This window comes from Eleginops maclovinus, chromosome 5, assembly GCF_036324505.1.
Source record: "Eleginops maclovinus isolate JMC-PN-2008 ecotype Puerto Natales chromosome 5, JC_Emac_rtc_rv5, whole genome shotgun sequence".
NCBI classification, from domain to species: Eukaryota; Metazoa; Chordata; class Actinopteri; order Perciformes; family Eleginopidae; genus Eleginops; species Eleginops maclovinus.
Genome location: NC_086353.1, coordinates 24,228,633 through 24,252,918, shown reverse-complemented (window position 1 = coordinate 24,252,918; position 24,286 = coordinate 24,228,633). Strand labels below are relative to the sequence as shown.

The 24,286-nt window shown below is 41.9% G+C and overlaps 1 protein-coding gene and 1 long non-coding RNA gene across 4 annotated transcripts in view; one reads left to right on the top strand and one right to left on the bottom strand.

The window, feature by feature from the left end:
* Positions 1–3,517: 3,517 nt before the first annotated feature.
* LOC134864213 (FERM and PDZ domain-containing protein 1) overlaps positions 3,518–24,286 on the bottom strand; it is a 47,623-nt gene continuing 26,854 nt past the window's right edge. Inside the window, 10 exon segments of the mRNA XM_063883023.1 lie at positions 3,518–9,461; positions 11,865–12,454; positions 12,456–13,206; positions 13,515–13,659; positions 14,424–14,606; positions 15,187–15,406; positions 15,718–15,854; positions 16,151–16,270; positions 17,652–17,777; positions 19,340–19,435. Of these exon segments, the coding sequence (XP_063739093.1) occupies positions 6,019–9,461; positions 11,865–12,454; positions 12,456–13,206; positions 13,515–13,659; positions 14,424–14,606; positions 15,187–15,406; positions 15,718–15,854; positions 16,151–16,270; positions 17,652–17,777; positions 19,340–19,435 (5,811 nt within the window). The 3' untranslated portion in view covers positions 3,518–6,018.
* LOC134864214 (uncharacterized) lies at positions 11,884–15,519 on the top strand. Of its 3 annotated transcripts, XR_010165802.1 has the most exons (6): positions 12,573–13,237; positions 13,527–13,771; positions 14,439–14,608; positions 14,826–14,915; positions 15,170–15,246; positions 15,370–15,519. It is a non-coding gene; the product is annotated as an uncharacterized LOC134864214 (long non-coding RNA). The 3 variants fall into 3 exon arrangements; XR_010165803.1 differs by lacking the exons at positions 12,573–13,237; positions 13,527–13,771 and adding an exon at positions 11,884–12,179; XR_010165801.1 differs by lacking the exon at positions 12,573–13,237 and having other exon boundaries at positions 13,400–13,771.

Here is a 24,286-nt window from a genome sequence, read left to right as displayed (position 1 = left end):
AATGTCACACAGGACATAATCAGATTTGTGAAAGACATGGAGAGTGATATAGTGGAACTAGAAAACAATAAGCGAGTCCACAGGAGATCGAGGATATATTGAAATCCTCAAAGAAAAAAAATGGCTCTAGCCAGCCTGCTGGACGTTAAAGTTCAGGGTGCACTGGTCAAGTCCCGGTTTTTAAGCATAAGTGAGATGGATGCTCCCACTAGTTTGTTCTTCGGCCTGGAGAAAAAGAATGGACAGAGGCGGGTAATCCACTCACTGCTGTCAGACACAGGGCAGGAATTGACAGAGCCAAGCCAGATCAGGATGCGAGCTGTGAGCTTTTATTCCACCCTCTACACGAGTGAGTATAATGAGGAGGAAACGCTCAGAGGAGTTTTGTGCAGAACTACCTCAGGTCTCTGAGGAGGCCAACTCACAGCTCGCAGGGCCGTTAACGATGCAGGAGTTGCAGGCCGCACTGCAAGGCATGCAGGGACGACAGGCTCCTGGCATCGATGGCCTCTTGGTAGAGTTTTTTAAAGCCTACTGGGACATCTTGTCACATGATCTTTTAGAAGTTTTTAATGAGAGTCTGGCCTCTGGCTCTATGCCGATGTCCTGCAGCAGAGCCGGTGATCACGCTGCTGCCCAAAAAAGGGAACCTGCAGGACATCAAAAACTGGCGCCCTGTGTCTCTGCTGTGTGTGGATTACAAGCTTCTGTCCAAGGCTTTGGCCACCAGGCTGGGGAGAGCTATTGAGCAGGTCATCCAACGGGACCAGACCTACTGTGTGCCCGGCAGGTTCATGGTGGACAATATTCACCTAATTCGAGATGTTTTGGAGGTCTCCAGCTCATTGGGCATTAATACTGGTCTGATTTCTTTAGATCAGGAAAAGGCTTTTTTGAGTAACCTGGGGCTGGATGCTGCTCTGTTTTTAACTCATTTAACCATTCTAAAGTTAATTGGGCTACCTCCTTTTTATCAGGGTGGTGTTAAGTCTTGGGCCCTTTTTAACCATAAAAGGTGTCCAAAGACTGACTCTCTGCACTGGTTGTTAAAGAGCCTCTGATTCATGGAGCCAGGCTGGACGTTAGCAGCAGCGAGACACCAGGACTGGCGGTGGCGCTGCGCAGATCTGACACCCTGAGCCTTCAGCAGGTGGTGGATGTAGTGGGGCCGGAGCTGAGTGATGCCCAGGCCTTGGGCTCTCTGCTGGGTTTATACTCTGTCCGGGTGGCCCAGAGCATCCTGCAACCTGGAGCCGGAGCCTTTGCACTGAGGAACAGAGACTTTTAAGGAGCTACGAACAGGGCAGAGCCAAAACAGACCCTTTCCCGGAGATATACCTGAGCCCAGGGCTCGGAGAGCCGACGGGCTCCCTGCTCAAAGTTGCAAACCCAGAAAAAATGACCATACACAAAGCTGACAAAAAGACAATATACATGAACATTGTCAAAAGTATAAACAAAAATGGACTGAAGGACAGGGCCTGACTGGGTGCCAGATACGGACCAGTGTCCACAGTGGAGGATTCTGTACAAACCTCCCTAAAAAAACGTACTGCCGACCTCCAGTGGAGAATTTTACACAGTGCTATCACCTCCAATTCTTTTATCTCCGTCATTAATCCTGCTGTTAGTAACAACTGTCCATTTTGTGGTTTTAGAGAGACTGTTTTCCATGTTTTTACAGAGTGCCAGACACTCACGGGTTTCTTTTCTCTTTTAACATTGGTTTTTAGTCTTTTTAGTATAGCTTTTACCGAGAGCGTGTTTATCATGGGGGCTCCATACAGGAAGACAAGGAAAAGTGGCAGCTCCTAAACTACCTCTCAAAGCAAAAATGGCTATCTACCTAAGTAGAAAAAGACAGAGTGGAAAACAGGAAGGGACAAGAAGCAAAAGTGATCTGGCTGTGCAATATCAGAGCCAGACTCTGGCTAGAGCATCGTTTTTATAAACATATCGGGGACTTGGAAGTTTTCAAACAACGTTGGTGTTATAAAGACATTGTATGCTCCGTTGTCAACAAGGATTTGCACTTTACTCAAGTTTTTAAGACATATTTTTTAAACTGTATTGATTTTATTGTACAATAAAGCACTTTATTTGAAGTAAATGTACATTTGTTGAACATGTAATAAAGTGTTTTTGCAAAAGTCTTCTTCTTCTCTTACCCTTTTGTTTTTAGTCAACATTGCTGACATCATCACTGAGTGCACTTTCCATGGTATAGTTGATACAGTCTTTGCCTTTGTTTTTGTTGTGAACTACTGTATATTCCCTTCAACATAACATGTGTCTTATTAGTGCAATAACAAACAAATAAAAACCCTGTAAAAATGTGTGTGTGCATGTTCAAAGCCTTGGAATTGACAGTACTGCAAAAGTTATTGACAGCAAAACACATCCAATACTCTCAATACACTGAGATCAAATGAGAAAGATGCAAATGGCAGATATGATATGAGACGACTCTATAGGCAATTTTTTTGCACAGGCATCACAATCTCAAAGACCTGTGGACCAACGTGGATTATGTTTATCTTAATGACACCATCGCGTCATCAAAGACGATAACAAGGATGTAACACAGTTACATCATGTTCTGAATTTAGTGCAAGAGGGGCAGCCCCAGCGATATGATCACATGAGGCCCTGCGGTGCAGCATGCATTCTGGAAATGACTCAGAAATCTCTAACGAGATAGTGGCAAATGATTGACAGGCTGCTCACATACCTTCATATAAGTTTAAAAGATAAACTGTTCATGTTCTGAACATGTGGACAGTTTTTCCATGGGCGTCTCTTTCAAACTGGTGAGAGTGACTCAGGTACTTCCAGGTTGGGAGATTTTGCAAAATGCTAATGGTGCAGAATGGGTTAAGCAATAGCAATAATGTTGTTTAACTGGGTCATCATTTAAGAAATATATTAATTGTATATAATATGAACTATGTGCTACTAGAATTGTCATAAAATATTATTTGTAGTCCTGTTTTTGATCAAAATGTATGTGCTTTTCATTTTTAAATTAAGAATGTATTTTGTAGTTTGGAAAGATCTGGCTGGCTGTGTAAGTAACATCTGTACTAAATAAAACTATTAAATTAACAAATATATATTTGTTAGACGTATTTAGAATCAACATAGTGATATATTCAAGAGGCTACATTGTATGTTCTAACAAATTACAACACTACAGTCATTTATTTATTCCTATGTCATTTATTGGGTTCCATTTTCTGCCTATCCTATAGTTTTAGCAAAATCCATAATATGCAAAATGTTGTGTTATTGATGTATAAATGGTTAAACATGAACCCTAACCCTACATTTGCACCAACTTTAGGGAGTCTTGTCCTGAACAGGAAGCTTTACTGGCTCAAGTTCAACGTTGCATGCCATGTATGCCATGTACTAAAACAAAATACTTGTATATATTTTTTGACTTAGCACAGAAGTTATAAATGTGTGAGCAATGAAAGAATCATACAGGAAATCTTGACATTGTTTAATAGTGGGAGTTGAGCATTACAAAGCAGGAGCAGACGACAGTAATCAGTCATTCACAGATAAAATCCCTGATAAAACAGCATGCTTCGTGAGCACAGATTAAAAAACGTTTTTCCATCATTCGTTTTTGGGCCAATTTTCTCATGGAGATCATAATTGGGAATAAAATAGAGGACATTATATTCTGTCGCAACCACAAGAACAAAAACATGACAGGTTAACGAATAGTGTTTCAGTTGCCATTATAAATATAGAGAAACACTGTTTGCAATCAATAGTGTTCCCAGCGCTGCATTGGTGAAATTATTTCTGATAACTTTAATTTCTCCAGTGAACATGCAGGTCCAGTGTGCGTCATCCCTTTTTTTGTTTTCACAAACATTCCAAGTGAAAATGCTTTAATTCCACAGCCTATCTACAATAAGCTTTACAGTGTTGTACATGATTTAGTGACCAATAAGTTGAGTTCAAGGAAATCCAATGGCTGGCTGTCAATCAATGATTGGGTCAGTTGATAGAGCATCTTTTAGACCCTCCCACTCAATGCGTTATTGAGAAGATGAATAGTCAATGCTACATACTGTAATCCTGCACTGCATATTTAGTCACTGCTTTCACACTATTAGTTATACTTGGAGATCTGTAATATTAATGCACTTAGTGTAAGGGACATCATCCTTTCTGACTGTCCCCAGAGCTCACAGAGAGGTTTTTATGTGATCAAAAAGCTTGGAACTTAAGATTTTTTAAATGATTATACAACTATGTAACGTGCCCTCAGTATCCATTGGGAAGCGTCACCGGGTCTCTAAAGTGGCCAACACGCTGCAACCGCACAATTCACCTCCCGGAGAGACAGTTTAAAAACGAGGAAAATATAAAAACACAGAAAAGAAAGAAAGAAGATAGATCTTCACCAACTTGACAAAACACACGCAGCATTTACAAAATGCGGCAAGAAGCTCAAAACACATCCGAAACGGGCACACTAAAAAGTGACGCGCACAGCTGGGGTCGTAACACTTCAGGGATTGAAAGCTACCACTGTTAACCATGTTACTCTGTGTTATACGTTAGTGTTTTGTCAGTGTAATTGAAATGACTAGGTTAGCTAGCTAGCTTACAGCAGACCTGCAATATTATCAGAAGGAATCATGTGATCACATTGTTAAAATAAATCAATAAAACTTCCATGTTCTGTAAGATTCCGGTGTCAGTAGGCCAATTTTATAATCCCCGGATGTCAACAAGCTCTCTGGTCCCAGCTGTGTGCGTCACTTTGTGCTGTCCCTGTTTAGTTTGAGCTTCTTGCACTGTTTTTTATTTGCTGCATTTTTTATTTTTTTACGTTTATGCCGCTCTTTCACCTTTTGTCAAGTTGATGAAGATGTTCATTTTAATTGCATTGTTTTTGTCACTGCAGCGCATTTCCGCTAATGGAACTGTTTTGAGCCATTTTTAATGTTAGTTTTTTGCCCATGTCTACCACGGTAAGTCTCCAATAGAATGAAAGAAAAAGAAACAAGTGTATGGAAAACACTGGTGGTTGACAGCCACATCACCATGCACTGTACGGTTCAGTGTTTCAAACAGAGGTGGAGAGATAGTGTGTTGACAAATAAATAACAGAAATCTAGCAAATGTATTACACTTCCATTCATCATCCTAAATATCTACAAAATGACGAAACATTGCATGTGCAAAGGACTGTATCTCATCCAAACTGGTGCTTCATAAAGTCAGTAATTGCATACATCAGCATTCTGCTACTAGATTTATAAAATGGCAAACACAGCTTCAGGCTTGATTTGTTGGATTTAAAAATCAAAACATTTCTCACTTTTTGGTTTTGTAAACAGTAACATTCAGAGTCCTCACTGACAGCTGGGGAATGTAAAGATATATAAGGGTCAGTAAACTGCAGTGTTTCTTATCTTATCATGGTCATATAAAAGGCCCGTGTATGAATGGAATGAATTCCCTGTGTGTATTATTGTATGTGTGTGTGTGTGTGTGTGTGTGTGTGTGTGTGTGTGTGTGTGTGTGTGTGTGTGTGTGTATGAAAGGCCCATTTCACCTCTATCCAAAGACATGCCTGTAAACATTTCCAGTTTCCTTCCTTGTCTTTACATTCCTTGTTTGCTTACTGTAGTAACTCATGAAATAAATAAATACATGAATAAATAAACATAATCAATAGCATAGAATACATTCAAGTACATCAGTTTTAATCAATACTGGAATGTGAGCAGTTTCTGCTTTTTGCTTCTTGCACCAACCTGCAGTCTGGTTGATGGTCTGGTTGGTTTGCACAGTTGGTGCACAGGACAGTCAGCAACCACATGTAGCACACGAACACACTGAAGCCACCTGAACTCACAGCCCTAAACCTGACTGTCTGGGGCCACTCCGGCAGCAGCTGTGGACTCACTGGTGACCTCATGTACCTGAGGTTGCCCCCCACAGGTAGCTTGAAGGTCATTTCAAAAGACTGCCGAGATCGTGCTCCACTCATAGTGCAGTGAGGGTGCGGAACAGCTGAGTGAGGCAGAAGACCGAGGCGGTGAGCGCGGTGCACTGTTTGGCTAGCAGCTTCGTGCTCAGATCCTGGCAGCTGCGCTTGCTGCTGGCTCGCTCTGCAGCCAGACAGAAGTCTCTGAACGAGCGAGCCACGTCCACCAGTCCTGCGACCGCCTCCGCGTTCCTCCGGTCGCACCTTTCACAACCAGAGAACCAGAGGCATATACCTGCCAACTCAACCAGGGTCCGGAAACTGGTGGCCAGGGAAAGGAGCATCTCTTCTGGGCTCTGTCCGATACCCACCACCTTCTGGCAGCCTGACATCAGCCGCCTTGCCTCTATCTGCAGCACCCTCTTGTTCTCTGTAAAGTGGGCTGGACAGGTGTCTCTAAGGTGGCGACCTCCATGGTTGTCCATAGAACGGTCAGCGCCGCTGCTTTCCAGAATCGTAAGGAGCTGATCCACGTCCACGCGCAGTACTTGGAATCCTGTCGGGGGTTCTGGGTAGCGCTGCTGGCCTAGCTTACTGATGGTGTCCTTATGCGTTTGAGACTGGAAATTGTCTGAGGCGTCAGACAATGGTGAGAGGAGAGGGCTGAGCTCAGAGGTAGCAGTGGAGAAAAGGATGGAGCGCTGGAAGGACGGAGAGAAGGTGGAAGAGGTGGAGAGAAAGGAGGGAACGGGTGGGGAGGTGATGAGAGGAAGACCTGCTCCGGAAGTCTGCATCACGCCGCTGCTCTGAGTGCGGCAGGAGAACTCGTAGACCGTCAGCTCCTCGTCAAAGCTGTCCCCGCTGCCGAAGCAGTTTGTGTAGGGCAACGTTGGGCAACCACAAGCATCCAGCGGCACTTGCAACCCTTCCACAACCGACTCACATACAGACTCTTGCAAAGAATTGCAGCCAAACTGAGACTTCAAGGCCTGTGAGGTCCCCACCTCGACTGGGTTCTTTGTCTGGGATGGATCCTCACAGATGGTAAAGACCTTGCAGACTGAAGAAAGTGTTTTTGGTGAGTCTGAAGTCTGCTCTGGAGCTCTACAAAGACCCATCAAAGGTCTGACGCCACTGCTCGGTCCTACTTTCTGTGACTGACTATGAAAAGGGAGACCTGGTCCGTTTAGATTCTGTGTGGTCACAACTATTGGAGAGGGTATAGAACACAACTGATCATTTATGTTCGTTTTATAACCGGGAATGTCCTCATCTGGACTTGTGACCTTTATCTTTGATTCTGGAGAATGTTTTATAGGGCCAGGAGTGTCCATCTTTAGGCCTGAAGTGTCTTTTTGGAGGCTGTTCAGTATGGAGACTGGAGGCTCCGTTATTGGTCCTGGTGTGTTCTTGTTAGGTTTCTGGTACAGCAACTGATTCTGGTGTCGGGGTTTTGGCTCAGTCTGAATAGGCAGCGGAGAGCTTACTTCTTTCACCTCTGACAGAAGAGACAAACTTTTTTCTGACTGTGTGTTGACAAAAGACTCCCCTTCCACATCGGATCCTGTAACCGTTGTATCTGAATCATCTGACTCAACGGATTCTGCAGTTCCCCTATCAAAGTCTATGGTTTGTGTGACGTCGTCAACGTCTGTAACTTTGATGGTTATCCCTTCGCTACTGTTATCCTTAACAGGACTCTGAGCTACATCCCCCAGCCCAACTTGGTGGAGGGATTCCTGGGAGCGTGATAGATAAAGGGGCAAATTCTGAATCTTCCCTCTTAGTGTGGAGGAAGATAAGCGACCCATGAAGCTTGGAGAACAGGTCTGGAAGAGGAAATGAGGGGGAGAAGGAGGCGCATTGGCGAGATTGTGGAATGTGTCAGCTTTTGCTAAGCTAGGACTAGCCAAACTATCTTTACTTTCAGGACTTGGAAAAGAGCAATCACTGGGTTTGTCTGCTATTTGATTCAAACATAAAACACTTTCATACAAAGCCTCGCTTTGCAACCGGGCACCTGCATTAAATGTAGGAGATGTGGCACTTGTTGCAGCTCCAAGCTTTGCAGTGATGGAGCTAATGGCTCGAGTATAATCAGAATTCCCAGATTTAATTCTTGAGTGAGCTTCAGTGTTGGTAGGAGACATGATAGCAATTTGAGACTCACCTTTACCAGCATTAACCGCATTTGCACGGATGCTATGCTTTGTAGCTATAGCCGAATCGTTGTTTTGACTTGAACCAGAAGTGAAGGAGTTACTCACCTCATCATCATCAAAAACACTGTCTGAATTGGTGCTGTCACTAGGAGTGCTAACACCGATGGTGTCCTCGTTAACACTGGTGGTGACGTCTAAATATAGTTGTGCTTTTTCATTGGGACCTTGTTTGCCAAGTGACATCTCAGGATTAGATAAAAACATTTGGGTTGAGGACCCCGTGTTTTTGATGCTGCCTTTTCCACTCACAAAGTAGTCACTTTGTGATTTGGGAAGAACTGGTACAGGGGATGTGGGAGGAGGGGCTGGGGGTGAGTTTGAATGAGGGTTTGACTTTTCAGACACACCATTAAGTATATGTTCCTCATATGAGTTTTGCTCTAGGGCAATCGCATGTGCTCCAAAAAGGCCATTACTACTCATTTTATTTACACCTTCCAAACAGGTAGGCAGCAGGTTGGCATCCGGTTGCTTCCGAGCTCCTATAAGTGGTCTATCTGAACTTGCTAAGTACCCTTTCACCCCCCCTGTCTTCTCTGCTTCCACCTTACCTTCCTCCTTAGTGTATTCTGGCAAAAACATATGATTAGTGAACGGCCCATTCCCTGACACCACTGATGTTTCCTCTCCCTCGTCTTTCCCCTTATCCATCTCCACCTTTTCTTTCCTTTCCCCTTTCCCGCCTGGATCCCCCCGGCAGCGGACAATGGTAATCGTAGGAGACACTGCCTTCACCAGATCTGTGACCGATTTCGATTCCATTGCATCGGGTTCCATCTCCATTTCCTGTTTCCTGCTTCTCGAGGGCTCTCTACTCTGCTCATGAGACCCCAGGCCAGCAGGAGAGCTACATCCATGCAAGCGGGGATTGGACCGGATTGGTTTTGACTCAAGCTGAGTGGGTTCCCCTTCGGAGTGATTCAAAGAGGAGACAGTAGGACAGGGGATCTGCGTTTGCTCTGAAGGTTCAGGATCTAAACTCAGCATCGGTGCGTCATTAGGATCTGCCAACATGGTGTTACGAAGCCTGTTAAAGACCGGGTCTGGCTTTTCTGGATCTGGCTCCGGAAATGACACCGTGGAGGTAAAATCAGTTTCCACAAAGGAACGTCGCTTCCTGGATCTTTTTCTGAGCTGGAACAATGTTTCTATGCCTCCTCCTTCCTCCTCTACGTCTTTTCTATCTTCTTCTGCTTCTCCTTCTTTGTCTGCCACTGAGACACTGATGTCACTCAGGCTGAGTGTGCTGTGGAAGTCCAGTTTCATCTCGGAGCAAACATCTGCAAGGGAGTAAAAATATGCTTTTTATGTTTTCAACTCAAACTAATTTTTCATCTGTTCTGTGTACGATACATAGAAGCAGGAAGAATACATACTATATTTTAATTCAAATGACCTTAACAACAACTATCAAATGTGTTTTGGGAAATAGGACTTTTTTATGTCATTATGTACAATCACTTAGCAGCTTCATTGTGAACACCAAATATGAGCAGGAGAACAAAGAAACGTTGGCTGCTATCAGCTGCTAGGGAGGTCCTGCTTGGCTCCATAAGGAAGCTAAGAGCTAAAGTTGCATTGAGTTACATTATGATGTGACTGTGAGATATTAAGTAAAAATGAGCAAAGGGGCACATGTAGATGTAGATGGTGTTTTCAAATGTAATCTGCTGACATATAGTTTTTGGTGGGGAATTGCCAGTAGTTTGAAGAAAATGTTTTCATGGGTTTAATGGGTATGAAATAAATATAATAACATAACAGTTAACATTAGCTGTAGGGGCTCATAAAACATAAATAAAATGCCAACATTTGTTATTATGAAAACAAGTATTGAAGCTAAACTTCAGTCATTTATTTCCTTGTGTGTTTAAACAAATATCCATTTTAGGTTATGATTAAGACATCCCCCCTACACACATTATTGGATTGTAATTAATTGGTCAACATAGACACATTTAAAAACATTTAAGAAGATATTGCAATATTAGCATTGCTAGTGTAATGGATTCTTGATAAGGATATCATTTCCACAAGGGATGGGAGAGGCAACTTTAAAAAAAATAATTGTCTCATTCACTTATACAGCTTCTGTTTCAAACTGCCAAGATCCAAAGAAAAAGAGGAGATTATTAAAAAAATCCTTGACTTATTATTACACTGAAGCTATTAAGCTTTAGAGGCTGCATGGACTGATTCGGAGGCTGCCTGGGTGTCACCAAGCAGGCCACATAAGCTGCCCTATGGTAATGTGGGGGTAGTTGAACAACTTTGTAATCCTTTTTGCACTTTGAAGTCTATTTTGTGAGAGAAATTGGATATTGCACCTCAGTGGGCCCTGAACTATTATTGTAATAAAACATCTGAAATGTCGAGAGGTGTATCTCTCCTTGAAGAAACAGCAAAGAATTCAGAGGTACGTTTTATCATGACACGGCTTCTTTTTTTAAAATCAAGGGTCACATGTGGGAGAAACATCTTCAGATTCATCACTAACTTGCATTGTCACTCATCTGAAGAGTAACCGGTGACTCTACAGTCCCATTTGTATAACAATCCCAGATTCCGACTTTATGACCGAAGCGACATTCAAAGTAGTTTTTAGTAAAATTTAGGGGAATTTTAGATTATTATTAATATATTATTCTGAAGTTTCTAAGCTGCTTATCGGCCAATTGCACAATTTTAAGTATTTATTAGAGTGGTACAAAAAACAATTTTCTGGAGTAGAATTATAACGAAGCACACATTGGGAATACTCAAGTCTATTACGAGTACGGTACATCAAAGTGTGCTTGAGCAAAGTAGTTAAACTAGGATATTTAATTACTCTCTTCCACTGGACCAAAACATATCTTTGGGCAGTTTGATGGATTCTGGCAGGAGAGCATGATTGCACTGAGCTCTGTAATCTGAGCACTCAGTGTACACAGCCACACACACACACACACACACACACACACACACACACACACACACACACACACACACACACACACACACACACACACACACACACACACACACACACATCTTTATTTAATAAAATAACTAATACCAAAGGGGAAAAATACTGATTCTAATAATAGGCAAGCACTCAAAAAGGTATTGTCATTATCATGTGTTTAAAGTATAGAGAAGTGTTTATATAAATATATGATATTATTAAAATACAATTGATGAAGCTTTATCCAATAGGCAGCATTTAAATGTGAGGTGTAGCCTATTTGAAGGACTTTTTGTACAGATAAATCTAAATTAAATAAATAGATACAATCTTTTGTATATATTGTTTGTGAAATCATAACCTGTAAAGTAACTAGAACGATGTGTAAGTTGAGTAATAAGTGTTTGTCTCTAAAATGTAATGGAGTAAAAGTAGAAAGTAGCAGAAAATGTAAATAATCAAGTTAAAGTATCAAACAATCTAGTTTAAGTACAGTGCTTGAGTAAATGTCACTTCCAACCACTGTCTTTGTATATAGTCAGCATACCATTTCCAGGTCCCTGGTGGAGTAGGTGTGCAGTATTACTAGTGTGTGCTTTTCAGGGACTTAATTGACTTTACTGTATGATAGTCACTATAGTGTAGTAAAACGTCAACCACCAGGTGGCGGTATAGGCAGCCTGTGTTTCCTGCACTCTACAGAGCTTTAAAAGCCTCATAATAAAAAGTAAATCACCTCTTGGCATGGCGTCTAAGGTTGGGTCTACAGGTGAGGTAAAGCCATCTCTGGCGTCGAAGAACTCCTCCTCAGAGCTGCTGTCTCCAAACCCCGGGGGGGGCTGAAGAATGGGGATGGGCTCAAGGTAAACCGCCTCGGCCGGATCTTCCTCCACCTTCACCCAATCTCCTCCCTCATTATTATCCGGGGGGCAGGGAAGGCTGCGGGCGCTGTCGGGGGTGATGTTGGAGCAGAGTTTGTAGTAGCAGCGAGCGTCACTTTGGTCGAAGTTGAAGACAAACTCCAGGTTGGAGGAGGACGGGGAGGGGGATGGTGAGTGTTCTCTGAAACTGCCCTCTGCGTTAACGCTTCCTCTTTCACCTCTCACACACTCCCCCGTTTCTTTTAACATCTTAATCTTTCTCCTCTTCCTCCTCCTCAACTCTTCTTCCTCTTCTTCATCGTCGTCGCTGGCCTCCGGAGGGCTCGGCAGGAAGTCCACCAGGCGGGAGAGCTCCGCAAAACACAGGGAGCTGTCGTCGGAGCAGGGGTTGCTCGGACATTTTTGGATGCGGTGAAGGCTCTGAGAGGGGGGGGACGGGGGAGAGGAGTTGGGAATCGGCGCCATTGCCGGACCTCCTGCACCCTCCCCCTCCCTGTCTGTCATTAGCCGTGAGGAGGATGAGGGGATGGGCGTGGGCCGGTGGAGGGGCGAGGAGATGAGGATGAACCTGCTTGTGGGAGTAGTGGTGGAGCTGAAGGGAAGGGTGGCTGTTGCGTGTTTGTGAGGGAGCGTTGGGGAGAACGGTGGACGAGGAAGAACATGAAACTAGGTCGTCTTCCTCCAGAGCGTCGAGGGAGTCACTGGAGGGGCTGGTGATGACACGAGAGTCTGTGTTTAGAGAATCAGATGCTTCTGATACAGATTGAGGCTCCTCTGCTGCACGAGCGTCTTCCTCACATCGGCTTTTTTGTCCCACGTGTTCCCGTAGTTCTCCAGAATCATTCTCTCTTATCTTGGTCTGTGTTTGCGGACCCTCCTGCCTCTTCTCTGTCTCCTCTTTGTGCTCTGTCTCTTCATTCTTACTCTCTCTGTTTTTACTCAAGGGAGACTTCTCCTTTTCCGTGTCAGCATCCTTTTCTTCCTTTTGCTTTTTATTTTCCTCCCATGCTTTGTCCCCTTTCTCTTTGCTGTCTTTGTTTCTCCTTCTGTTTCTGTCTTTTCTTTTTCTCCCATCTGGGTCTGATGAGGATCTGATGCGATGGCGCGGCCTGTCGTCATGTGATGCCTTGGTGATCAGCGCATCCATGCCCAGGTCTGAAGAGGAGTCCGAGTCGCTGCCACACCGTGACACGTAACCTGTCATACACCCACATGAAAACATGCAACGGTTATTATCATATGCTGGTTTGGTTTGTCTGTTGGAGAGCAGGATCACAGCAAAAATAAATGACTATATTTTATGAAACTTGGTGGAAGGGTAAAGCATGTGCCAACAAAGAGCTCATTGAAATTTGGAACGAATCCGAATCAATGGGCAGATACGCACATTATTGTGCACTTATAGAAACGGCCTTGGCAGAGATGTTCGAGTGCTCTGCTATTTCTTTTTTTTAAATCATACTGATGCATTCATTTTATGGCTGTGCTTTAATGTAAATGTGTACCTTCCTCAGCAGACACTCGGTGCTTCTTGGACACATGTATCCAGGGGAAGATGTTCAGATTGGGGTCAACAAACACTCGACAGTACCCTGCTATGAGGCAGGACATATCTTTGGCGGCCGCTGACTCCAATAGTAACGTGATGGGCTTTGAATGAGGAAGCAGAAGAGACGATATGAGAGGGGACGAGGGAAGAGGGGGAATGGAAAGACAACTTCAGCAGTGGAAAAACACTTAGCGTACAGTAGTCTCCAAAAGGGTAAAAATATTGATGAAAAGGCACTTCTCTGCAAATCATTCCCATGAGGTAGTATGGAGAACAATATCAACAGATTTGTAAGTAGGAAATCACAGTGATAAACAGAAGAACAGCTGAAAGCTAATTCACAGTTTTTAGAAGCCATTAAAGAGGTAGTTTAATTCATGAGAGTAAACTTCACCAACATAGGCTGAACAAGTAATGCTAATTGCTATGCAACCTAACATAACACACCTTTGCTGCAGTGCTTGTTAAACTGATTCAGATCATTTAAAGCCAAAGTGCTTTTTGACAATGTTTACAGTCATTCATATGGAAACCCCAATATGCAAGTGAGAATAAAAACATCTGCTGATCTAAGTCTGATATATTTACGACTAAGGAACCTGTGAAAAAATGATTTTACTAGTATATTAAAGCGCATGGAGGTGTTTGAACACACCTGGAAGAAAGTATGAATGCTTTTAATCCTATTTACAACATGTCGAAGATGGGCACTTCAGCCCCTTGTCTCCAAAACGGGTATTACAACATAAAATGATCCGGACAAAACACACACAAAAAAGTAATGAGATGTATTCACACAAGTATCATGATTTTGAATCACCAACACAATACAGGGAAATGTAATCTGAAATATAATGACTCTCACCTTGATGTCCTGCAGGTATATTTTGACCAGGCTGACCTTGTCGGACTCAGGCAGCAGCTCGATGCGTGTGATGCAGGTGAACTCTGTGAGGGTGGACAGAATGCTCAGTTTGTGGTTGACCACCTGACTCACGCCGTAGCGGGCCCCCACCAACAAGGTCACCATGGACTCCCTGTCCTGAAGCTGTGAGTGTTGGGGGGAAGCAGGGGAAGGGTGGTCGAACAGAAAGAAGGAAAATTGTAAATGAAAAAACACATTTCAACCAAAAAATAAATAAAAAGTGCTGTTGATGTTAGGACGTTAACAGTTGCGATTCACTTGGAAACCATAACGCATAGGAAAAATAATGAGACAAACGAATCACATTACTACGTTTGACCCGATGCCCTCGTGTAATTCCAGGGCAGATGTTTACCAAGACGCGAAAAGACCAAGTCAGCGGAGGAATTACAAACTTTATGTATTGTGCTGACTGGAGACCACTGGACATCAGTAAGTAACGGCACATCTAATAAACGAGAGATAGTGCTCGCAGTATGATAGCAGCGGAGATAATATACCCTGTGTAGTTCACATTATACACAACGCAAACACAGCGGCGCTCTGAGTCAGCTGCTTTGTCCACCCTTTAGCTAACAGTCGGGAAATGTTCAGACTTCATGTCAATAATTCAGAAATCATGTTATAATAAAGTATAAAACCCACTGATTTCCCTTTCCTGTTTCTCTGTTTCTTTATTCCAACAGCACATAGTAAACCCTACCATCATGGTGGCACTGAAGGATTTCCCTCCGAATGACTTGAGCTCACACAGCTCCTCCAGGTAGTTGATGCGAGTCTGATCCACTGATAGGCCCTTCTGCTTGGGGTCGTTCTGTGATTGGCTCTTCTTCATATGGTACATGATGGCTTTCCTCAGGTCCTTCTCTCGCATGTTTCTCAACAGGGTGGATGACACAAAGTTCTCTATGCCCCACGTCTTCCTAGAGCAAACACAGACACACACAATGAGAGGGTCTGATGTGTGAGAGAGCTGGGAAGTGGGAATGGAAACCAGTGGAGAGCATACATTTGAAAACTTCAAGTGAATTTCTGAAGCCACAAAAAGCAGTTGTACTATACAATGTGTGTTACTGTTTGACTGTTCAATAAAACGTCTTTAATAAATATTTATTATTGTCCCTCTAAAAGGCATGGAACAACACTTTGCTCTGCAGTCCCTACAAGCGGTGTACAATCCTGTTTTATTATACTTTTATTTAGTCGACATAGTGAAAGTGTGTGTTTGTCTCACGTGATCATCTTCAAGTTGGTCTTCTGCGAGTGTCCACAGCTCGCCAGCCTCTCCTGGATGTGCAGCGCGGCGAGTCGCAGGGCCGTGTTACACCGCATCTCTATTGCAAAGCGCTCCTGCAGCACATCGTTCACACCCTGACACACAACACCGGTCACAACAGAACAAAAGATGAGAACAACAAACATCCTATTTAGGAACAGATCTCACTGGTTTGTGTTATTGGCAGCAATTGCTTTTTTGCTCATGATGTGAGCTGAAATATCGGGGAGTAACTCAGTATAAAAAGTCCTTACTGTGGGAACACAGCAGGAATAAAGGTAGAGAGCCTCGATAAAAAAACTGCACATTTCAAATATGACCTTTCAGTCTGCTGATTTACATCACGGGGGAATGTTTCGGCTGCAACCAGACTGTACGGAGGCAGATCTACCTGCAGGTAGAGGTACTCAAAGGCAGCGGGATCCTCCTGCAGCAGCGCGTGGAGGCTTTTCGGCAAGAAACAAACACGGAACAGACATCTGTAGTCATGGGCCTCTTTCTTCTGGACGACCTGAACATGAACACACACACACACACACACACACACACACACACACACACACACACACAGGTCTCTTTGTGCTCTTTATGTCTTAAAACTGTTTTGATCTTTTGTAGGTTTTTTTGTCCCTTTGTATATTGTTTGTATTTTTGGTATTATTGCACATTTCCACAGTGGGTGAGTATCTTTGTATCTTTTTGTTGTGGTTTGTAGACTTAAAGTGTGATTCTGTTGTCAATTTGAGAAGCGTCTTGGCTGTTATGTGTCTCTGAGTGAATTTTTGTAGATGAAGGCGAGAGGATCCCCTGTCACTTCGAATCCAGAGACTTTCTTTGGTTGATGCTGTGGGGGTTATTCAACTTTTCAGTGCTCTAAAATGTAGGTATTCCTATTAATGTGCCTGTCGCCTCAATTTTATTATTTACAGCAACACACCCTGACACACATGCTCACACATGCAGCAGCCACAGATTCTGAGATCACAAACCTGTGCTGCCACATGCTACAGCAGACTATGAGTCAGCAGTATTATGTATTCTGCCCAACATATAAGAAATCCTTTATGTTTCCCACCGCAGGGAGGTTTAGTAATCACAGCAAAGAGGGCAGTCTAGATGAAAGGCAAATAAAATAAGTAGGCTAACAGGCATATATACACACATCCGAGGTCTAAATATAAGTAACAGCATTATATATAAAGTGGAGAACTAGCAGCCAGTATATAACATTAAAAGTATATATTGTACAGTGTTATTCACAACAGTGTTTAAAGTCTTGGGTAGGAGAGAAGCAGCCAGTAAATACAACATTAATCTGTAAAGAACAATTTTTATATTGTTAAATGCTCTGTATGCTCTCCAGTGGTTTAATAAGTCTGAATATTTAAGCATATGGTTATTGTAAGCCCAAAAGCTTAACAAGAGAGTATTTGTGCTGTGAAAATGATGTCTATAGCAAAATATGGGATACAAACCGGTGTAAATACATGTACAGAGAGACAGAGATATCTTTGGAATTATATACAGCTCTGGAAAAATTAAGAGACCACTACAGCATTATCATTTTCTCTGGATTTACTATTTATAGATATTTCTTTGAGAAATGTGAAATTATTTAAATGTTTTTATTGTACACTGGAATGGCTGCAAAACATGTAGAGATAAAGATTAAATATGTTTTGGAGTGGTCTCTGTAGCTGTAGCTATCATATGGGTAGCCACAACACATTCCCTAGGGCCGACCATGTTTGGGCCTCTGCACTTCCTCAGTAGACCCAACAGCTGATTAAATTTAGATTTACATATAAGGAGACTTGTAACACACTGGTTATTGGTGTGTGTGTGTGTGTGTGTGTGTGTGTGTGTGTGTGTGTGTGTGTGTGTGTGTGTACCTGCTGTATCCTCTCCTCATCGTGCAGCAGCAGTAGTTTGGTGATGCTGTGCTGCTGCTCCAGCACCAGGGAGAAGTGTTCTATGCGGCTCAAAGAAAGCTTTTCCTTCAGTGTCATCACAATGTCCTGCCGCACAGAGAACATTGAGACTTGAGAGACAATACTTTAAGACTTCAGGAAACATAATTGCTTAGCTGAGCGGATGTTTGCATTCTCAATGAAGCGAATGGAAATCAAAGTAGTCGGCGAATCAAAGGAAATACATTATATCGAATGCAGATGAAAATCTGACGGTGAATAATTTAATTCCTTTGAGCTTTTGGATCCAATACCTATACAGTTATCTATTTATAATTAAAATAAAAACATTAATTATTTCTATAGCATCTTTCATTCAGGTTAGTTCAGTTTAAAGTGCTTTACAGATGACAAATACAGTCAGAACACTAGAACTTTGAAAACAACAATTTAATAACTAACAAATCAAAGCACAGCAGACAATAAAAATGATGATAACATTTATATAAAAGGTACAATAACATTTGCAGTTTTAAAACAGCACACAATACAAACTACATTACATTAATAAAGTAACTATTTATTTTTTACATTTTTAAATACTTCAATATTCTGAAGTCAATCAAAGGCCGGGCTGAATCTGTAATAAGGCTGAACAAGCAATCACAATCTAATCAAAATTGCAATATTCAACCCAGGAGGCACAATATTTGTAATAAAATATGTGTAAATATTTTAATAAATTAAGGATTGTGCAGCTGCCTGGATGTTCAGACGCATACTATATTACTGATTTAATAAAACATCTTTATTCAATACAGAAAACATCACGATCATTTTAAATATACGTTTTAATGATAATTAGAAAACTTTTGCAAATGCAATATCAGTCACAATATTTGGACTTATTATTTTCAATTTTTTTTTTCAATAGAGCAGCCCTAATAGGCAGAGAAGGAATTCTCTCAAGTACTTGGATATTCACTTCACGTCATGTAGCAATACTATAGTGTGAAATACTCTCTAGTCCTGCCTTCAAAACTCAAGTATCAAAGTATTAGCATCAAAGTACCAACATTAAAAGAACTCATTATGCAATAGGGCCCATTTCAGTGGTCCCTATTGCCTCAACTTGTATATGTTTAATAATTCAACACAATTTATTAGTTGATTTATATTTAGTATTAAGAATCTACATGTGTAAGTAAAGCTGTACACAAATTAGTAAAACGTCCAACCTTTTTCTACAAAATGTGGCAAGTCAAGTAGAAGTACATCCAATGTTTCCTTAAATACAGTATTAAAGTTAATGTACTTAGTTACATTCCACAACCCCTTTAGGTAAGTATTATGTTTACATTCAACACTTCCTGTAGCTCTCAGATCCTCAGGAAGCTAGTTGCAGCATTAGAGCTGAACGCTGACTCACCAAAGGGTTTAGTCCTGCACTTTGGAACAACTAGCAGCCTCCTGCCAGAAGGAGAGTATAAATCTAAATGCAGCCCTGACACTACATCACATCAAGAGAACTGGCTTCAGTTTCTGACCTGAGAATATTATTCCATTCCATAAGCACATTGTGAACCTCGGCTTCATCGCTGAACCCTACAGCTGTCAGGTGTCCATGGTGAATAATAAATCACATGGTGGGCTGTATCATGGGGAAGTACCTTGACTGTGGTGCTGGGGTCGAATTTAAAGGCCTTGGTCTGCCCGTTCTCCAGATACACCTTCAGAACATTGGGCAGGAAGAGCAGCGAGTTGCCCTGTGAAGAGGACAGGGGTCAGGGTGGAGTCAGGGGCAGGGCAGATGAAAATATGAGCATTGTAAAACTTCCTGATTCAAGAGGATTAAAAGAGTTATGAGATAGAGTCTCTGTTTGAGACGTAGATATATAGGGTGGCTTTTCTAACCCCGCTGTCTTTGTATATAATATTTTGGAATTATGAATGTAGCACCTATAAAGACCACAGATTACACGGAAAAAAGAGAGGAGGTGAAATATAAACATACATGGAAAAACCTGCATTCAAACCAGACAAATGTCTTTAAACTGAATAAGGTTACAAAGGCCTGCATACATGTTCAGCCATTTGAAATAAAATACTGATCCTGCAGGTCAAACAGACAACAGCTTCCAGAGATACAGCCTGAATTACAGGCCAGGAAGTGCTTGGAAAAACAATAATGAGTACAAACTTGAATTTTATTCTCTATTAAACAATTCAAATACGTCATCAACATTATGGTTGGACTAAAATATTACACCTATACACAACTCAACCCGAGGCCGTTTGCTGGATGTCTACCCCCCCCCCCCACCAATCTGTATCAGAATCAATCAGGATATTGGGTTTTGTGACAGCTGCTCCATTTGGTCAATCAAATAAAAACTAAAAGAAAGAAAGCAAGAAAATATAAGAGTGTGCAATAGAAAAATAAAACATAACATAATAATTATCATATTTATATATAAGAAAAATGTCATATTTAAGATATTCATATAGAAATAAAAATGTAAAGTTAAGATGTGCACACTGTACTACAATATTTCAAATGTTTAATACAGTTTAAAAGCTGTGTATTATTATTAATAACATATTAATGCTGAATATCACAGTTTAAAAGCGTTTGGCTTCTTTTAAACGTCTAATATTGCCTATAAGTCCTATTTATTGTACCATCAAAAAGGCAAAATATGTAACGTTGTATTATCAGTAAAGGCATCAATAAAATACAACTTGCCTACAGTATGTGCTCAACAGAAGGCTCAGAGCAGGCGGAACAGAGATCTTGTGAGGACTGCATCTGTGTATGCAGATTTTTTGGGGCACTATTTTTAGTTACTTCAGTGAAGATTCAGTGGGTGTTTGAGTCACATGCTGTCTGTACGTCATGGTTTATTTGCTTAGCCTAGTTCCATTGCACATTGTCATATTTTTGCTTTAATTCATACACCCACCTTCAGCCTGCTCAGCCAAGCATTAAAACATGTCAATCTAAAATGCAGATGAAGACAGTTGGATGGAATTGCACCCAATGCTGTGTTTCCTGTTTATTAGAATGTAATTGAAGACATTTGAAACAGCACTTTTGCTTTAAAGACTCAAATGTTTTGTTATTTCAAATGATACAAATGAAACAGCTCAAGGAGAGGGATTAGTCAGGTCTCCTCTCACAGAGCGCTTCCTCTCATCAGCTGGCCTGCTTCTGTCTGCCCGACTCGTTCACTGTGGTGAGTCATCATCCCTGTGTCCTATCATTTTAGAAAGTGTTTCTGCACAGACGCTGTGATGTAATGCAACATTAATGTCTGTATGTTTTGAAGTTCAAATGGAGAGCTTTTCAAATTTGACAGCTCCTCCCATCTTCCATTTCTGCAGTTTCCTCTGTTAATGATCTTCTCTGTCGTGCTCTTTCCTTAATCTGGCCCTTATAGTCGTGTAATCACAGACATTAGGAGGATGAGGGAGATATCGATCCGTGTTTTCTCTGTCATTAGTAATGGGCACTCCAGCCTCTGTGGTCTTCCTCATGCAGCTAATTTCACATCCGCTGGCAGGACGGGAACTCTCAGCCACTAGAGACCGATACAAAAGCTGCATACTGTGAAATATGGGATACTAATGATCTACTTTTGATAATCACTCCTTTTGAATCAAAAATGTTTTCTTTTAGACAAATAGATGTTATGTTTGTTTTGTTTGGTAAGGTCTAACAAATATGTAGAGAGTATTTTCTTCTTTCTAAATCCATGATTACAAAAAACTTGCATTACAGCTCAAAAGTGATTCTAGAGGTTTAAGACTCAACAGAGAAACTCGATTTTCCCAACCTTAGGGCTTCCCTGGGGGTCCCGGGATATATCACAAGATAAGATGGAATAACAGGGAAGAAAACGTGTGAAATTTAAGAGAAATATTTAATCTCATAAAGTGTCTGAAGACTCAATTAGAACATTTTAAATTACTTTCGATGAACATATATAAATCCCATCAATACAACCCTCTTCTAGTGCCTATTCAGCCCCTCTGTCTCCTCCCAGCTGAATGTGCCTGGCACACCTCCCGAAGGAAGCGGCCAAGTGGAATCCTGAAACTCCTCAAATGGCTCCTTTCTACGCGATGGAAAAGCGGTTCGACTCCGAGTCCCTCCCGGATGACTCCATTTCTCACCTTATCCCTAACCTTTTGCTTATGACCATCACTTTATGACCAGGTGAAAGTAGGAATGGAAATGGACCGGTAGATTGAGAGCTTAACCTTCTGGCTCAGCTCTCTCTTTTTCACAACAGTGCAGAAAAGCGACTGCAGTCCCGCTGCTCCGATTCTCCAGCCCATCTCAAGCTCCATTGTCCCGACTCGAGAACATGACCCCGAGACACTTGAACTCGTTCACTTACTTTACTTATACTTATATGTATATATATATATATATATATATATATATATATACATATAAGTATATATATAAATATATATATATATACATATAAGTATATATATATATACAGTGGGGCAAAAAAGTATTTAGTCAGCCACCAATTGTGCAAGTTCTCCCATTTAAAAAGATGAGAGAGGCCTGTAATTTTTATCATAGGTACACTTCAACTATGAGAGACAGAATGAGAAAAAAAAATCCAGGAAATCACATTGTCTGATTTTTAATGAATTAATTGGTAAATTCCTTGGTAAAATAAGTATTTGGTCACCTACAAACAAGCAAGATTTCTGGCTCTCACGGACCTGTAACTTCTTCTTTAAGAGGCTCCTCTGTCCTCCACTCGTTACCTGTATTAATGGCACCTTTTTGAACTCGTTATCAGTATAAAAGACACCTGTCCACAACCTCAAACAGTCATACTCCAAACTCCACTATGGCCAAGACCAAAGAGCTGTCAAAGGAGACCAGAGACAAAATTGTAGACCTGCACCAGGCTGGGAAAACTGAATCTGCAATAGGTAAGCAGTTTGGTGTGAAGAAATCAACTGTGGGAGCAATTATTAGAAAATGGAAGACATACAAGACCACTGCTAATCTCCCTCGATCTGGGGCTCCACGCAAGATCTCACCCCGTGGGGTCAAAATGATCACCAGAACGGTGAGCAAAAATCCCAGAACCACACGGGGGGACCTAGTGAATGACCTGCAAAGAGCTGGGACCAAAGTAACAGAGGCTACCATCAGTAACACACTACGCCGCCAGGGACTTAAATCCTGCAGTTCCAGACGTGTCCCCCTGCTTAAGCCAGTACATGTCCAGGCCCGTCTGAAGTTTGCTAGAGGGCATTTGGATGATCCAGAAGAGGATTGGGAGAATGTCATATGGTCAGATGAAACCAAAATAGAACTTTTTGGTAAAAACTCAACTCGTCGTGTTTGGAGGAGAAAGAATGCAGAGTTGCATCCAAAGAACACCATACCTACTGTGAAGCATGGGGGTGGAAACATCATGCTTTGGGGCTGTTTTTCTGCAAAGGGACCAGGACGACTGACCCGTGTAAAGGAAAGAATGAATGGGGCCATGTATCGTGAGATTTTGAGTGAAAACCTCCTTCCATCAGCAAGGGCACTGAAGATGAAGCGTGGCTGGGTCTTTCAGCATGACAATGATCCCAAACACACCGCCAGGGCAACGAAGGAGTGGCTTCGTAAGAAGCATTTCAAGGTCCTGGAGTGGCCTAGCCAGTCTCCAGATCTCAACCCCATAGAAAATCTTTGGAGGGAGTTGAAAGTCTGTGTTGCCCAGCGACAGCCCCAAAACATCACTGCTTTAGAGGAGATCTGCATGGAGGAATGGGCCAAAATACCAGCAACAGTGTGTGAAAACCTTGTGAAGACTTACAGAAAACGTTTGACCTCTGTCATTGCCAACAAAGGGTATATAACAAAGTATTGAGATGAACTTTTGTTATTGACCAAATACTTATTTTCCACAATCATTTGAAAATTAATTCTTTAAAAATCCTACAATGTGATTTCCTGGATTTTTTTTCTCATTCTGTCTCTCATAGTTGAGGTATACCTATGATAAAAATTTCAGGCCTCTCTCATCTTTTTAAATGGGAGAACTTGCACAATTGGTGGCTGACTAAATACTTTTTTGCCCCACTGTATATATATACACACTGATCAGCCACAACATTATGACCACCTACCTAATATTGGGTAGGTCCCCCCATTTGCAGACCTAATTGAGATCTGGGAAATTTGGAGGCCAGGTCAACACCTTGAACTCATTGTTGTGTTCCTCAAACTATTCCTGTACCATTTCTGCGTGTGGAAGGACACATTATCCTGCTCAGAGAGGCCACTGCCATTAGGGAATTACCGTCCCCATGAAGGGCTGTACTTGGTCTGCAACAATTTTAAGTAGTTGGTCATGTCAAAGTAACATCCACATGAATGGCAAGACCCAAGGTATCCCAGCAGAATCTATTTATGTAAACATGTGCAACATTTCTAACTTTTCTAGCATTTCCAACTCCTAGAAACCTGGTTTAACCATTTGATCTGTATCTGAATATCTAATAAAGATAAGGGAAATTGAATGAGTGGCTGCATCATAAGGCATGCAAAACCTGCAAAAAGTTACAAGCGACCATTTTCAAAGGTT